Raw genomic sequence first — 17,842 nt, 5'->3', positions numbered from 1 at the left:
CAACCTGTCCCAATCCACGCTTTTTAGATCCTTTCTCATTTCTTCAAATTTGGCCTTCTTCCAGTTCAGAACCTCAACCCTAGGACCAGATCTATCCTTGTCCATGGTCAAGTTGAAACTAATGGTGTTATGATTACTGGAACCAAAGTGCTCCCCTACACAGACTTCCGTCACTTGTCCTAACTCGTTTCCTAACAGGAGATCCAATATTGCATCCCCTCTAGTTGGTCCCTCTATATATTGATTTAGAAAAATCTAAACCATCTAGACCCCTAACAGTATGGGAGTCCCAATCAATATATGGAAAATTTAAAATCCCCTATCACCACAACTTTATGTTTCCTGCAGTTGCCTGCTATCTCTCCGCAGATTTGCTCTTCCAAGTCTCGTTGACTGTTGGGTGGTCTGTAATACAATCCCACTAATGTGGCCATACCTTTCCTGTTTCTCAGCTCCACCCATAAGGACTCAGTAAACGAGCCCTCTAATCTGTCCTGCCTGAACACTGCTGTAATATTAAATAGTTAAATTGTATAAATAGTACAAAATTAAAAAAATTAAAAATGTAATAAACTATTTTAATTGTGTGGAACCATTTGACTGACTGGGTTGTTACTTTGGAAATTCTGGAGTGAAGCTTAACTAAACTACACATTTATGAGCAGCTCAGATAAATAGATCAGATTAGATTAGATTATGAGGACATGCAGTCCTCTTGTATTGTCATTTAGTAATGCATGTATTAAGAAATGATGCAGTGTTTTTCCAGAATGATATCATGAAAACACATGACAAACCGACTTAAAAACTAACAAAAACCACATAATTGTAACATATAGTTACAACAGTGCAAAGCCATACCGTAATTTGATAAGAACAGACCATGGGCACGGTAAAAGTCTCAAAGTCTCTCTAAAGTCCCATCATCTCACGCAGACGGTAAACCTCCAGAGCCGCAAACTTGCCGATGCAGCACACTGGAAGCATCTGACCACAGTCCGACTCCAAGTCCGTCCGAAAACTCTGAGCCTCCGACCAGCCCTTTGACATCTAGCACCGAGCACCATCTCTGCCGAGCGCCTTGACCCCGGCCCGGGCAACAGGCAAAGCCGAGGATTTGGGGCCTTCCTCTCTGGAGATTCTTGATCGCACAGTAGCAGCGGCAGCGAAGCGGGCATTTCAGAAGTTCCTCCAGGCTAAATTCTCACATAAATGGGTCATACACACAGAAACATTGGCTGCACTTCAGCAGGTAAAAACAATGGAATGAAACATGCCGAAAATATTTAGATAAAAACATATTGTCCACCCACAACGAGATCTCGTGACAGATCCGGATCTCACTGCCTTGTCTGAACGGGCGAAAGATGAAGCTACACAGACACGTAGAGCAGTGACTGGCAGATGCTGCAGATCTGCGGGGAAAATGTGAACAGGAAACGGGATCAGGTGATGGGTGGATGGTCTCCTACCTGAACCGGTGACTCTCCTCCTTGCCCCTCACACGCTCCCCGCCCCATCCGCCGCAGTTCCATCATTATTCCATATTTACACCAGATAAGTATTTAGATTTTCCCTCCATATCTTCCCTTTCCCTTTCCCTCCACCTCCAGCTCACAGAGTTAAGGGCTTGATTCCCATCCCGATCCAACACACAATTCAGACCCAAACCAGAAATGTGCAGGTTTCATTTAAATCCATTCTATGTTCATAAACACTCATTTCTATTCACATTCCTCCGGCCTCACTGGACAGGAACACTGAAACATCATGTGAGAAACAGCAGGAGGTGGTCATTCAGCCCCTCTAACCATCAACAAGATGGCGGCTGCTCTCCCATCTCAGCCACATGTTTCTGTCAGATCCTCATTTCCTCGATCCCTTCGGTCTCCACACATCTACCGGCCTCTGTTTTATGTGAGGACAATCACAATTTGGGAACAACTGAGCTCCAAGCACCAGTCCCTGCAACACCGACTGGGACATCCTGCAGGCCCGGGAAAGGTCTGGTTATTCCTTGTATTTAAACACACAGACACCGGGAACAGCAGCAGGCCACTCGCGCCCCCCCCCCACGCCGTTCTGTCATTCAATAAGACCCCGGGCCCCCAAACACCACTCCCATCCCCACTTTTCCCAGACCATTGGCCCCACTTGCAGGGCAACAGTCTGCCGGTGTTTGCCCCCCAATGTGGTGAATCGCCACCACCGTGGGCTCAGACATTTCCACAGATGAGCCCCTCCTGTCCCCACCGGGACAAACATCCTGTCCGCCCCCTCTCTCACCGTCTTCATCCTTTCAATAAAATCCCCCTCTCCCTCCCCGGGGAACCGGCATCAAACCGACGGGCCGAGCGGTCTCCTCCTACCTCTCAGCGACACATCAGACTCCGGCCGCAGGAGACGCTTCACAAACGCCCCAACTTCCCTCGGAGGGAAATGGAAATAAATCAGAAAGCGGACATTTACTTTGAGATTTGTTCCGCTCCCATGAGGAGTTTGATGCCGCATTGGGAATCGGGTTAAGTGAGGGTAACACCCTCTTGGTTGATCCGCGTCGCTATTGGTTGTAACCAGTGATTGACATCGTTCAGCACCAATGGGAGTATCGCAGCTCTCAAATCCTCCATCGTCAGTCGGGGTGGGGTGTGGGCTCGTGCTCAGTTGCTCAGCCATTAAACTGACCAAGCTCGAGCACGGCAGCGCGTGTGTGACGTAAGGCGCAGTGCACGTGACAGCAGATGCAGATGCGGGGAGCGCTTGTATTTAAAAACACCTTCATGGACGTTTCTTGTGATTTTAGTGGGACACAACATTAATCACGGGTTTCATCACTGAATCCAGTGTTGTGAGATGTAAAGTCCCCTGTTATGTGTCCGGCTGTGCCATGTTGTTGGTGGAGTGGGCAGCGTGGTGTTTGTCTCGATTCAGGTCACAACACCAGAATTGCCAGCGGGGTCCACACACAGTGTATTAGTGAACAGAAAACCTCTCGTCCCTGCAGTCTCTGTCTCCTGGTAAACTCAACACCCTGACAGTGTGAACCATAGATACCCCTTCCTCACCCGTCCTGTTTTTACTCAGATATGTTTCCCCTTACTTCTCGGTCCTGAAGTAGGGCCTCAATCGGAAGCGTCGACTGTTGACTCTTTTCGATAGTTGCTGCCCGGCCTGCTGAGTTCCGCCAGCATTTTGTTTGTGTTGCTCTGGATTTCCAGCATCTGCAGACTTTCTGATGTTTGTGAGTTATCTCTCCGTTGTCCTTCGGGCCTCTGGCCGCCGGCGGCGGTTCTCCTGACGAAGGGTCTTGGCCCGAAACGTCGACTGTACCTCTTCCTAGAGATGCTGCCTGGCCTGCTGCGTTCACCAGCAACTTTGATGTGTGTTGGCGGTTCTCCCATTCGGGCGGCGGTGAATAAGGATCTGATCCCGGAATTGTGTAAATCGGGGGCTTGTGCAGTGGGGAAGGCCAAGGACCGAGTTCTGCCGGACGGCTGAAGACTCCGGGCTCTCCGGTCCCGCAGGCCTTGTTTTAGCTTTGCGCCCGAGCTGGGCTGTGGGATCCGTTAGTTGTGATTCCCAACCTGGGAGGGGGTTGGGGTGAAGGGGATCTGAAGTGTTGATCTGTACCCAAAGGTCTCTGCCATTCCTCGCAGTCACGGGCAGAGCAGTTACCATGCAAATGCGTGAAGTGTCCGGATGGGAAATTTTCTATGGTGTGTTGATAAAAATTTGGTGAGGGTCAAAGTTCATATGCCAAAGTTCTTACTGTTTGTTCTAATTTTGTCATTTTAGGATCTTTTGTGCAGTAGTATGTACTATTCATTCAGTATCTGTGTATTGTTGGACGACCATCAGTGATTGGCCTTGATCCCTTCTCCCACCTGGTTCCATCTGCTCATCCCTGCCATTTTGTTCAACCTCGGTCCAGTCTCCTAACCCACCTCCCCCCCCCACCCCACTTCAGTGATATCCATCAAACATATGGGTCAATCTCAGTCCACCCTGTATCCCACCTCCTCAGCAATCTTTCTTCTAACCTTTGTCTTCATTGTGAACTGTTCTTTTTCACCTTTGGCCTCGCTGAGTTATTTCCAGAATTGTTTTTTGGAATGCCTGAGGGTCATCAGGTACCAGTTCTGTTGTGCATTGGTGTGGAGGTGCTAGTTTTTGAACTGTGACTGTCTGACACACTGCAGCATTTTACTGGCAGCAAAGAGTACTGGGAGCGTTGGTGCTTGGGCTATAATCCTGTGATCTACATTCCAGGCATATGGAAGTGTTGGTGTTTTGGCTTTGACTTTGGTTAGTGCTTCTACAGATGGTGCTGGATGGTCGTCCTTCTGCAATGAAGCAGAAATTTCGAGCAGCTGGACATTGTGAGGGGAAATTCCGGATTGCACTACCCAGTGTGAGATGCAGGGACGATGTGTGAGACTCTCAGGATCGGTGAGTGGCAGATTCAGCTGTGTGACTCTGTGAGGTTGGTTCCTGGGATATCACAGTTTTTGATCCAGGTAAAATGGACCCGGGGTCAAGCTGCTTGGGCTTATGAGGTGTTGAGCGAGTATTTCTGGTCTGGGATCAGATGTTTGTTTCTGGAGTTCCTTTGGAAGCAATGACTGCTAATCTGAGGAGAGGATGAGTTCCCATTCCATCCTGACAGGGAGAGGCTACGAGTAAATGGGCTGTTCCATGTTTACAACAGTAGAAATAGACCCGTGAGTTTGGTGTTCAAACTGTGTTTGGAAATCCCCCCCCCCCCCCGTCACTTGTCATTCCATGGAAATCAAGCAGAATCTCAAGTTGCTGGAGATCTGCGCTAAAAAGTCAAAATGTTTGAGGTCTGATATGTACTCCTAGGGGGTGGACTATCTCTCATGAATTAACCTGAGCATTAAACTGAACGGTTTTACCTTCCATCGTAAGACTGTATCTTTTACCACCTAAGGCTACGTCCACACTACGCCGGATAACTTTGAAAACGCCAGTTTTGAGTAAAAACGACAAGCGTCCACACCAAGCGTTTTTCAAAATATCTCCGTCCACATTAGACGGATATTTGGGTGAATCTCCTCCTACTGGGCATGCGCAGGACACACAGAAAACAAGCGAAGAGGAAACAGTACACTTGGTGCGCGTTTGTCCAGTTACAGAGTAGAAAAACTTTAAAGGAATTGCCCTTGGCTCTCACACAGGAGTACTTAAAACTTAAAAAAAACAAATACTGGAGCGTATGGAGGCAACCGACAGGGAGTTCACGGACAGTATGACCCAGCTGACGACGAACATTGAAAAACTAACTCTGTTACATTAATAAAGCACCTTGTTAAATGTATAAAACGTCTGCATCAGCATTATCTTGTATTTCCATACAATGTTATGTTAGGCTGTTACACATCTATTGTCAGAGAAGTACTTGCATAAATAGGTAAACCACCTTCATACAAGCAAGGACAAAAAACAGGGCGAAGTGAGTATACTTATTTATTCAGTAAGCTATGGGTCAACTGGCTTCAGTCTCGTCCGTCTGTTCTGACATTTTTAGGTGGTGGCGTTCAAGAAAACAACAAACATCTCTTCCGGCACGTCATGACAGCGTTTTTAAATAGTCAGAAAAGCTCACTTTACAATTTAACTCCCACGCCGTTCACACCGGCTGCGCGTTATAACAGCTTGCACAGTACCAAGCAGAAGCAGAAAAAAGCATTGTTGTTGTGGTGTTGTCATGACAGCGTTTTAAAATCTCTCCGGTTACCCCGTACACACTACGCCGGATATTAAGCGTTTTCAGATTTATTCACTCTGGAGAGTGTTTTCGAAAATCTCCGTTTTCAGGGGCTGAAAACGCTGGCTCAGTGTGGACGGGAGGGCAAAACAAAGAGAAAAAGCTTTGTTTTCAAAATTATCTGGCGTAGTGTGGACGTACCCTTAGTTAGTCACTCAAACAGGAACAGTCTATGACTGTGTCCGCCCAATCCACTAACTGAGTAACAATTCCCCTTACACCACAGATATATATGCGTCCAGATACCCGCCACACAAGACAGGCTGGAGCCAAAGTTATTTACTACACGACAGCCCCTAAAGACAAATTACAAAGTAGTCATAATGGCTTACACACACAGAACAGACTGAAGCTGTCCTATCCCTACGCATGAGTGTTCAAGGAGATAAGCATCCTGAAACCCTAGTTAGTGACCCTCAAGAAGAAATATGGCTCAGCGTGACTTAGCACATCTGTTGATCATCAGCAGTTTCTTTCAGAAAAACAGACTGCTATTGTTTAACGAAGTGTTAACCCTTCTACATACTTTATCATTCCCTCCTTTTGATCATTACATGATCAACAAAGCAGTAATTTTTTCTTACAGAGAAAGCAACTGAGTACAACATTGACATATCAGTGGGTAAAAACAGCGTACAGCAGTAATTATAACAATGATATGTACAACTATTAGGCCATAATGCAATATAACGCCCCACATATTACCGAACAGGCCTTCGAAGACCACCATTTCGACCCTTCGGTGAACCCATGTAAATCCTGCCCTACTTTCTTGATGCTGTCAATCTCCTTGGCAGTGTGCTCGGAGAGGGATGTAATGTTAGTAGAGTCATCAGGGATATAGGTGCAGCATTCTGTGTCAATAATAGCACAGGTTCCCCCTTTCTCAGCCAGGATAAAATCTAAAGCCATACGATTCTGTAAGACTGTTTGCCAGATTGAAGTCACTTCAGTGGATATTTCTGTTACTTGGGCCTGTGTTTCTGTCAGGGCCCCTGGAGTATTGTGGCCAGCTCCTCAAGTGCTGTAGTCAAATTGATGATCTCTCGTGAATTCCTGGCTACTCCATAGGAGAGAAAAGTGATCATCCAAAATCGCTCAGTCTCAGTTATTCCTCTCTGCTGCTGGGCATCCCCCCCTCAAAACACTGACAGCCACAGTCATCTCTGACTAAACCACAGTTCCTCACCTCACTTCCCCGGGTGTTATTTGAGAAAGCCCAGGCTGAGAGTTCCTCACTCTGGTTGAGCAGGATTACTGACATTGGAATCATAGTTTTATCATGCTGGGGAATTTCAGCACAAACCCAGCAGGCCCCTAGTTCTACCTGTTTGGCATAGGTGTGACAGAGAGACAGAAAGGTGTTAACGTGGGGCCCCCGGATGCTGGGCTGAGCCCTCTCAAAGACATAAACACGAACACCACTGTTACGTACCCGTAACGGTTTAAATGAACCAGCAGAAATGGACCACACCTGGAGTCTGGTTTTGATGTTAAAAGCACTATCTTTATTAGTATCTGCTTATAATATAACAACTTAAGCAAAATAATCAAATGTTAACAGTGTTATGAGTATACATATGTGTAAATGTAACTCCCAAACCATTGAACTCAAGGAATTCCAAGCTTAAAGTCTTGAGTTGGTGAAGTATGAAAGTTCAGTTCATCCATGGAATAAATGATATGAGAGAGAGAGAGATTTGTAATCCAGGGTGAATGTCAAGAGAAGGCAATTATGTTGAATTCCACAAATTCCATGGTGGTAAAACAGGATAACAGTCGCCGAAGGTCTTATCTGTCGTCATTCCAAATCCACATATGAATTATCACCAAAAGTAGCTTATCACAGGGGTACCATCTTCAAAGGGATCTACCACCCAGGCAAGGGTTAACACACAGGTAGATTCCACAAGGTAGTCCCAATCCAGATCCAACACACAAAGTATGACCGACAGTGATTTCCACAGAATATCCCTTCTCACAAGTGGTTACCATATAACACACCCAAATCCAGCTAAGGGAGTAGCCATGGGATACGCCAACAAAATCCATATATGGATTTTACGAATTATCACCAACAGTGATTTGTCACAGGGGTACCTCTTCAAGTGAATTACCACACCCAGGCAAGGGTTCGCACAAGTGGTCTTCACAGGATACTCCCAAACCAAAAGATCCACTTCAATGGATCAAATGAAATGACAATCACACATTCGGTATATGCTGGATCAATAATCAACCCACCCTTGTGGACATAGGAGAGTCCAAACAGTGACCTTTGGCCACTAGGTCCTTTGTTTCGAACCTTCCATCTTCTTTCTTTCTCTCCATCTGACTGTGTGTCTGTGACTGTCCTTGCTTCAATAAAACAAACTGCCAGCTATGTAAACACAAGCTGCCAGCAAGTGTAAACACACTGCATAGTCAAATAGTTCTCTCACACTCTCTCTCTCGCACTCTATCAAACAAGAGCCAAGAAAGCCCGCGGTTGATGTTACTTAGGCACTGTCTCTTACAAGGACAGTCCACGCCAAGAAACCTAAGGCTTCATCACTCCACTGTGAACGAATACATTTTCTTTCAGACTGAGAGAGTCCTATTCAGTTCCTTCAGTAACACGTTTGTAGTCTGTTCGATGTATCCACCGAGATTGCCCCTTCAATTTCACAGCCATGGGAGTGGTCAGTAACACCTGATATGGTCCTCTCTACCTGAGGTCCTAGTTTCCCTCGATCCCAGTTCTTGATCAAGACAAAATTCCTAGGTTCTGTGGTGGGATAGTCACTCCTCTCTGCGGTGTAGTTCTCTTCCTTGTAAGCCTTTCGTACCTGTGAATGTAATGCTTGGAAAATTTTGGTTATTTGGCATATATATTTCCTCATCTCTTCCCCTAGGGTATGCATATCCAATTTTGCTGGTAGACTTTCTGGGAATCCGAGGGGACTACAACTACTTAGGATTGTGCCGCACTTTTCGATGTCTAATCTGCTAAAGCATTGCCTTTAGTAACCTGGTCAGACATGCAGGTGTGGGCTGCACATTTAATAATAGCCAAAACTCAAGGTAGCTGTAGAGCAGTGAGTAACTTGTTTGCAAAGGTGGCATTACTAATGGGGTGGCCAGAGGAAGTCAGGAATCCCCATGTTCCCAGAGAACCACATAGTCATGTACAATTCCCAGTGCATAACGGGAGTCTGTGAAAACGTTCGCACTTCAATCTGTTGCTAGGATACAGGCACGAGTCAGATCAAGCAGCTCAGCCTTCGCACGAGGAATTCTGCAGATGCTGGAAATTCAAGCAACACAGATCAAAGTTGCTGGTGAACGCAGCAGGCCAGGCAGCATCTCTAGGAAGAGGTACAGTCGACGTCTCAGCCCGAAACATCGACTGTACCTCTTCCTAGAGAAACAGCTCAGCTTTCTGGGCGGAAACAGCTGATTCAAAAGAGGCTTGCTCAACTATTTCACTGTCCGTCACTATCACATAGCCAGAATATTGTTTTCCTGCTGGATCCGCAAAAGAGCTTCCATCCTCATAAAACGTCGCCTCGGGCTTGAGGGGGTATTGCAGAATGGATTTTGAAAGTCTGTCCTTCTTTCACGGTGATCCAGACAGGGGGGCCATTGGTGCTGCCGACTTCATGGCCTGAAATTGCCCAGAGGTGGGGAACAATATCTTGGGTTTGGTCAATATTAAAAGAGTGTCTTACCAGATGTTCCGTCTACACGTCTGACTCCTTTCAGTATCGAAGTTGGCCCGCGGCCAAGTCTTGCCAGTCTCACTTGGTGCTGGAGGCTTGTTTTGTCAGGGTGTAGGCTTGGAACTCCAGGCTCTTTGGCTTGAACCCAGGGCAAACCCTAATGGTGGTCTGTCGCCAAAGGAAATCCGGAACTTTGGCCAGTATTGCACGGCCCTCTCTTCCTTTCACCTCTCCAGTCATCATGACTGTGAACTTCTGTCACTCAAGGGGAGCATAGAATTGGCTTTCCTCAGTTGAGCACCCCGTAGGGTCATAGCACAGAGTCACATGGGGGTCGACCGCTGGCAGAAGGGGTTCAAAGGCAGTGGAGACCATATTAAGTGCCCACCACTGGGGTTGGAAACTGGGGAAGCTGTCGGTTGTTCACTAGTCCCAGGGTAATACCCTTGTCCGTGCATAGAACCTCGACTTCCAACGGACAGAGCAAGTCTCTTCCTGCTAGATTACACCCCCGACTGGTGGTGACTTGAAATGAAACCTCACACTGGTTCCCCTGGAATTCCACCTGCAGTGACTGGGTACATGAATACATACATTCCGTGCCTTTGAACCCAGACAGAGTGATTGTACCATCCGGTAGCTGGAATTCCTTTTCTGATACTATTTCCTGATTAAGAGTAGTTGTAGTTGCCCCCATATCATAAACAGAATTAGAATTCCAGCAACTTGCAATATTTCATTTCCTGACGGGTGGTGCTCACGGTAGGAAGCATCCTTGCTTGTCAATTACTAAACAGGTTGTTGTCCCCGCCTGTCCCTTGGTAGGTTTTTGTTCCCATTTCTGATCCCCAGATATAGTCCGCTTGCGCCCTGCTTCCTGCTGAACATATTCAGCTTTAATATTAGTTCCCTTCAGGGTTGATCGTGTTTGAAAGTCAGGTCCCAATAATATGACAAAGCTTATTACATTCGATTTCGGTCATTGTCAGGCCAATCCATATTATTTGTTTTAATCATGTTGGCTAACTTAGTTGGTAAGCATTGGAGCAGTAAAGCATTAAACTGGGGGGACGGATTCCCATCATTAGAGGCTTGGTTTCCTGTGAAAGTGCCGTAGCAGGCCACAAATCACTCCCAATAGTTCCCCAGGCTTAGCTTTTCATTCAAGTACTTTCGTGGTGTTTACAGGTTGCTGGAGAGCCCTTTCCAAGGCTTAAATAATCCAGTCTGTCTGTTTATTCTCATTATGGTTTCCCGCCTGTAAGTCCTGATAGGTTTGGTATCTCAATTCAGCCTTCCATTTCCGCCCCTCATCAGCTGAGAGAATGATGCAGCAGAGACCGAATAAATCTTGCGGGGTCACTTTAAACATTTGTGTAGTACTGCAGACATACTGAGCAAACTGTGCTGGTTTTTCTTTTCTATCTGGGGCCTGATTCATGATCATTATCATTTCTTGAGGCTTCCAGGGTGCATACACAGGAATCACTGAGGGTTGTCCCTCCTCCTGCTCGTGGATTGGGCAGCATTTGGGTGGACAATTGTCTGGGTGGTGCCATTAACTCTGGGGTTTTATTGGATTCTTCCCTCCGTCTCAGAATAATCCTCTGTATTCCCTTCCTGGATCTCAGGGTATCGAGAGCCTCCCCTTCCCTGTCGCAGCTGTTTTACCCGAGGGGCCACCGTATCTGAGTATTGGGGTTCGGGAGCACTAGGTGCACTTGACCCCTGGTAAGGTGGGGGTGTATGATGGGTGCCCACTCCTCATCACGGTCACTGTCCTCAAACAGGGTCGGTATGCCAGACATGGGTTCGGGATCCCTTGTTTCCCTATCAGTTCGAGCTTACATTGTTTTTCCTGCTCTTGTTTTCAGTGCCCATTCACTTATTCATGCTCCACTTTTAGCATCTCCCAACCTTTGGCGTTCCTTCTGCAGTACATACAGAGGTATCCCTTTGTCACATGCCTTATTCCTCCAACTTGCTAATAATATACTGTTCCACTTTACATCTGCCTTTTCCTTCCATTCCCTTTTGAACAATTTCCACTTCTTTCCACAGTTCTTTTTCCATATCAAATTTACTGCTTGTTCTCGTGAGGTAATATCCCACCACAGTCTGCTTGGCACTCCCTATACTGGGATCCTGTTTGTGACTCCAAATGTTAAAGTTGAATCGGAATAAAACTCGGGAGACCAGCATCTTATCATCACCACAGTTTATTGCGTATTCTCCTGCAGGGGTTTGAGACCCAGTTGTCAAAGTGCATGTAAGCACATCCACCAACTGACAAGTGGAATGACTTAGTCAGGTTACAGCCGTATATTTATACATAGTAGCCCCATACATTACTATTGGAAGATGTTATTTGAACTGTTACGCCCACAAAGTCTGTTGGTGCAAAATTTAATTAATTAGATAAGAGAGTTCACTAAATCAAGGTTTTAATTACAGATGGATGTACTGTCCAGTCTTTATCAGTCATTCCCTTTGCAAGGCCCTGATTTACTTACAGACAGATGTTCATTCCTGTTTTTATTGGCGAGTCCTCCTCCCTTTACTCAAACGAGGGTACAATGTATAATGTTATCAACTAATGAGAATACAACGTATAATGTTATCAACTAATGAGAATACAACGTATAATGTTGTCAGCTCTCACTGTGTCTCTCTGCAAGCTGCAGAGAACTGGTAATGAGCCTGTCTTAGCTAACCACTGACTTCAGCTCAAACATTCCAATTCAGTCCCTATTATTCTTTTACCCAGAGGTTACATAGGTTCAAAATGATTTTTTTATATATCCTCAATTCCCCTGGAGGATTCAGGGGAAATATTTATGTCTAATATAGAAACTGGTGTTACCTGTGTGTATTGTGGCGATGCAAAAGTTTCTGGAGAATTTACAAGTGGGAAGAAGTGGAGCGATATTTGGAAATCTGACTATTTGAAGCATAATTTAGCAAGAAAACCACGTATGGACAGTGTGCAAAAGCTCTGGTGAGAAAATCTTTCATTACCTGTTACAGGCCTGCTACATAGGTTGTGTGAGAGTGCAGATTAACTCCATTGAACCCAGAGGAGATCGACAGTTATTTGCTAGCTGTTAAAATGAACACCTCTCTATATAAAATACACTGTGCACATTTTGTCACTGGGTAAAAAAACGCACAGTACAAGATTTATGTGCACACTGGTCATTACAAATTAGAGTGGACATTGATGGGAAGGTGGGGAGACCTCCAGTGTCCCTGATGCCCTCACCTACCAGATGTGCATCCGGCTGCAGCTTGTAACCCTGCACTTTAAGGAGTTAGAACTTGAAATGAATGAATTCCGGATCATCCAGGAGTTGGAGGGAGTGATAGATATGAACATGAGGAGAGGTGAGTTACACCCAAGGTGCAGGACACAGGAGACTGGGTGAGAGTCAGGAAGGGGAATGAGGTTAAATAGTCATCACAGAGTACTCTTGTTGCTATCCCGCAAAACAACAGGTGGGCCACTTCAGAAACTGTTGGAGGGGATTACTGACAGAGGAAAGTCAAAGGGGTGAAATGAGATTTGTTAGTTAGCGGAACAGAACAAGAGGTTACTAATATCCCAGTGGTAAGGTTTGCTCGCGCTAGTATGGGGGGAGGGGTGGTGATGTGGTTAAAATAAGTTTTCGTGGGAATGGGAGCCAGAATGACAGAATAGACAGTGGAGAGGGTGAATTGAATTGACTTTATTACATACATCCTTCATATACACGAGGAGTAGAAATCTTCACGGTGCGTTTCCATCTAAATGAGCAATGTGGAATTTATAGTAATTTATAATAGATAGTTTGTACAAAGAACAGTGAATATAACATAGTAATCAATTAAACAGTGTGATGGCCTGGTGGAAGATGGTGTCCCGGAACCTCTTGGTCCTTTTGCTGTGGTACCGTTTCCTGGATGGTAGCAGCAGGAACAGTTTGTGGTTGTGGTGATTTGGGTCTCCGATGATCCTTCTGGCCCTTTTTTACACACCTGTCTCTGTAAATGTCCTGAATAGTGGGAAGTACACATATGCAGATGCGCTAGGCTGTCTGTACCACTCTCTGCAGGTTCCTGCGATTAAGGGAGGTACAGTTCCCATACCAGGCAGTAATGCAGCCAGTCAGGATGCTCTCAGTTGTGGCCCTCCAGAAAGTTCTTAGGATTTAGGGCCCCATCCCAAAGTTCTTCAACCATCTGAGGTGAAAGAGGGTCTGCTGTGCTCTTTTCACAGCACAGCTGGTATGCACAGACCATGTGATATCCTCGGTGATGTTTATGCTAAGGAACTTAAAGCTGTTCACCCTCTCAACCCCAGATCGATTGATGTCAATAGGGGTTAGCCTGTCGCCATTCCTCCTGTCATCCACAATCAGCTCCTTTGTTTTTGTGACGATGAGGGAGAGGTTGTTTTCTTGACACCAGTCAGATGTTGTTCAGACCTCAGATAGAGTTAACAATCAAATGGCTGAGCATAGTGCGATGAATGTGCTGAGTTGTGTATATCACACTGCAAGAAGCATCGTAGGAAAGCCAGATGAGCCCAGGGCAGGGAATTATGATATTGTAGCCATTATTGGGACTTGGTTGCACCCAACAGTCTGAGGGATTCAGAGGAACAAATTTGTAGAGAGATTGCCGACCATGCCAAGAAACAAAGGTTGATTCAGTAAGTGATTTTAACTTTTCATCTATTGACTGGGACTCCCATACTGTAAAAGGACTAGATGGGGTAGAGTTTGTCAAATGTGCCCTTAATTAGTACGTAGAATTCCCGATGTAGAAGTGTGCAATTAGCTGTTAGGAAATGATCCAGGTCTGGTGACAGAAATTAGTGATCATAATGCCATGAAATTCAAAGTAAATTTGGAAAGAGAGAGGTCTGGACCACGGATTGAGATTCTAAATTGGAGAAGGGTCAATTTCGATGGTATCAGAAAGGATCTGACAAGTGTGGTTTGGGACAGGCTGTTTTCTGGCAAAGGAGTACTTGGTAAGTGAGAGGCCTTCAGAAGAGAAATTTTGAGTATGTAGAGTTTGTGTGTGCCTGCCAAAATAAAGGTTGAAAGGTAACTGGTGCAGGGAACCTTGGTTTTCCAGAAATATTGAGGCCCTGGATATTTTGTTCTTCTAAATGCCTCAGACTGTTGGGTGCTACAAAGACTCATTAATGACTACAATATCATAATTCCACCCCCTGAGCTCAACTGACTTATTTTCAGTCGTCTTCTGTTGGTTTCTAAAAGCTTCCCAATAGTTTTTGCTCATCATTTTCCCTCTCTTTCGCTTTTATGTTGACTTTGGCTTCTCATTTCAGCCATGGTTGTGTCCTCCTATCTTTCCAATGTTTCCACTTCTTTGGGATGTATCGATCTCTCGGCTCCCAAATTGCTCCCAGAAACTACAGCCATTGCTGCTTCCTTGTCACTCCTACCTTTTCCCTTCCAAACAGGTTTGGCCAGCTTCTTTGTCATGGAAACATGGAGAAGTTCAGTACGGAAACAGGCTATTTGGTCCATCTAGTCAATGCCGTAAAAACATTTAAGCTGTCTAATGCAACTCCCTGCACCGGAACCATTGCCCTCCATACCCCTATCATCCGGGCTCCCATCCAACCTTCTTTTGAAAGGTGAAACTACTGAACTCATATTCACCACTTGTGCTGGCATCTCATTCCACACTCTCATGACCATTTCAGTAAAGAGGTTTTCCAAATGTTTCCGTTTAATTTTCACCTTCCCACTTCCCCATGAATCTGGTTGTCATCCCACCCAACCTCAGTGGAAAAAGCTGCTTGCATTTACCCTATCTATACTCTCATAATTGTGTATAGAAACATAGAAACATAGAAAATAGGTGCAGGAGTAGGCCATTCGGCCCTTCGAGCCTGCACCGCCATTTATTATGATCATGGCTGATGATCCAACTCAGAACCCCGCCCCAGCCTTCCCTCCATACCCCCTGACCCCCGTAGCCACAAGGGCCATATCTAACTCCCTCTTAAACATAGCCAATGAACTGGCCTCAACAGTTTGCTGTGGCAGAGAATTCCACAGATTCACCAGTCTCTGTGTGAAGAAGTTTTTCCTAATCTCGGTCCTAAAAGGCTTCCCCTCTATCCTCAAACTGTGACCCCTCGTTCTGGACTTCCCCAACATCGGGAACAATCTTCCTGCATCTAGCCTGTCCAATCCCTTTAGGATCTTATACGTATACTTCTAACAAATCCTCAAAGCAATGTATAATTTTCTTATTTATGTTTAGAGCCTTTTTTAGATGTATAAGATGATGAGTGGCATTGATCGTGTGGATAGCCAGAGGTTTCTATCCCAGGGATGAAATGGCTAACATGAGGGGGCATAGTTTTAAGGTGCTTGGAAATAGATACCGAGGGGATAAGTTTTTTTACACAGAGTGGTGGGTGTGTGCAATGTACTACCAGCTATTTGTGTGAGAGTGTTTCAGTTACTGTGGGGCCAGGAACCCATGCAGCTCAGTGGGAACAGGGAATAATACAAATGGAGAGAGTCAGACTGAGCCAGGTCACAGATAGGAGATGGCAGAAATGCCCCATTCTTATACAGACAGGAAGAGCATCACAGAATTTGATGGTTATTCCAGAAACCAGCACTGTACCCAGTTAGAAGATGATATCTTTCTCCAACTTGGGTTGAACTTCACTGTAACAATGTGATTCCAGATCACACCTTGACAACTCAAGTGATCTCATCTGAAATATTGTCCTACAACCTTTGATGGATTTTGTAAATCTTTTTTACAGGTTAATAATGTCAAGGAATTTGTCTACGGGAACCTTGAACACAACACGCCAGTTTTGCTGTCTCTGCCCAGATATTTAAGAAGTGGAGCAAGGGATTCAGTAGATCATCCTTCCTGCTCAGACTGTGGGGAGGGATTCACTCGGTCATCTAACCGACTGGCACATCCGTCATTTTACATAGGGGGGAGCCCACTCATCTGCTCAGACAGTGGGAATGGATTCAGTGGGTCATCTCAACTAAAGGTACATCAGCAAGTTCACTTTGGGACAAGGCCATTCACCTGTTCTGTGTGAGAAGGGATTCAGTCAGTCTTCCCACCTGTGGACTCACCAGTCAGTTCATACTGGGCAGAGGCTGTTTATCTGCTGAATTTGTGGTGAAGGATTCACTCGGTCATCTGACCTAATGGCTCACCAGCGAGTTCACACTGGAGAGAGGCCATTCACCTGCTCAGACTGTGGGAAAGGATTCACTCGGTCATCTCAACTTAAGGTACATCAGCGAGTTCACACTGGGGAGAGGCCATTCACCTGCTCAGACTGTGGAAGGGATTCACTTGCTCAACCAAACTGAAGGTATATCAGCGAGTTCACACTGGAGAGAGGCCATTCTCCTGCTCGTTGTGTGGGAAGGTATTCACACAGTTAGCTAGCCTACAAGCACACCAGTCAGTTCACACTGCGGACAGGCCATTCACCTGCTCAAACTGTGGGAAGGGATTCACTTTGTCATCTCAACTGAAGTTACATCAGCGAGTTCACACAGGGGAGAGGCCGTTCGCCTGCTCAGTCTGTGGGAAGGGATTCATTAGGTCATCTCAACTGAAGGGACATCAGCGAGTTCACACTGGGCAGAGGCCATTCACCTGCTCAGACAATGGGAAGGCATTCACTGAATCATCTCAACTGAAGGTACATCAGCGAGTTCACACTGGAGAGAGGCCATTCTCCTGCTCAGACTGTGGGAAGGGATTCGCACAGTTATCTAGCCTACAAGTACACCAGTCAGTTCACACTGGGGAGAGGCCGTTCATCTGCTCAGAGTGTGCGAAGGGATTCACTCGGTCATCTGAACTGAAGGTACATCGGCGAGTTCACACTGGAGAGAAGCCTTTCACTTGCTCAGACTGTATGAAGGGATTCACTTCGTCATCTCAATTGAAGGTACATCAGCGAGTTCACGCAGGGGAGAGGCCGTTCACCTGCTCAGTCTGTGGAAAGGGATTCTTAGGTCATTTAATCTGAAGCTACATCAGCGAGTTCACACTGGAGGAAAGCCTTTCACCTGCTCAGTCTGCGGGAAGGGATTCACTCAGTCATCTCATCTACTAAACACCAGCGAATTCACACTGGGTAGAGGCTGAGCACCTGCTCAGACTTTGGGAAGAGACTTCTCAGCCAAATCAACCAAATGTGCATCATTAAGTTCACACTGAGGAGAGGCCGTTCACCTGCTGTGAACGTGGGAAGGGATTCATTCAGTTTTCTAACCTTTGGCTAGCAGCTTAATATAGGGGGTAATAGCCCCCCAGCCCAGCCAAACTTAAGAAA

At 45.9% G+C, this 17,842-nt stretch overlaps 1 protein-coding gene across 1 annotated transcript; it reads left to right on the top strand.

Moving 5' to 3' along the window:
- The first annotated feature begins 2,599 nt into the window (after positions 1–2,599).
- On the top strand, positions 2,600–17,536 carry LOC134342109 (zinc finger protein 239-like). The gene is made up of 2 exons (XM_063040046.1): positions 2,600–2,715; positions 16,807–17,536. The coding sequence occupies exons 1-2, from the start codon at positions 2,600–2,602 to the stop codon at positions 17,534–17,536; spliced, it is 846 nt and encodes a 281-aa protein (XP_062896116.1).
- Positions 17,537–17,842: the final 306 nt, after the last annotated feature.

This window comes from Mobula hypostoma, unplaced genomic scaffold (genome assembly GCF_963921235.1).
Source record: "Mobula hypostoma unplaced genomic scaffold, sMobHyp1.1 scaffold_45, whole genome shotgun sequence".
Lineage (NCBI taxonomy): Eukaryota > Metazoa > Chordata > Chondrichthyes > Myliobatiformes > Myliobatidae > Mobula > Mobula hypostoma.
Note: the sequence above shows the minus strand (reverse complement) of the source record. Positions and strands in the feature narration are given on the sequence as shown.

Excerpts from the sequence above, each read along its gene's own strand:
- LOC134342109 (XM_063040046.1), top strand. The coding sequence starts at position 2,600 with ATGGGAGTATCGCAGCTCTCAAATCCTCCATCGTCAGTCGGGGTGGGG. Across the intron at positions 2,716-16,806 it reads CACGGCAGCGCGTGTGTGAC|GGGAGAGGCCATTCACCTGC; the intron begins GTAAGGCGCAGT and ends GAGTTCACACTG.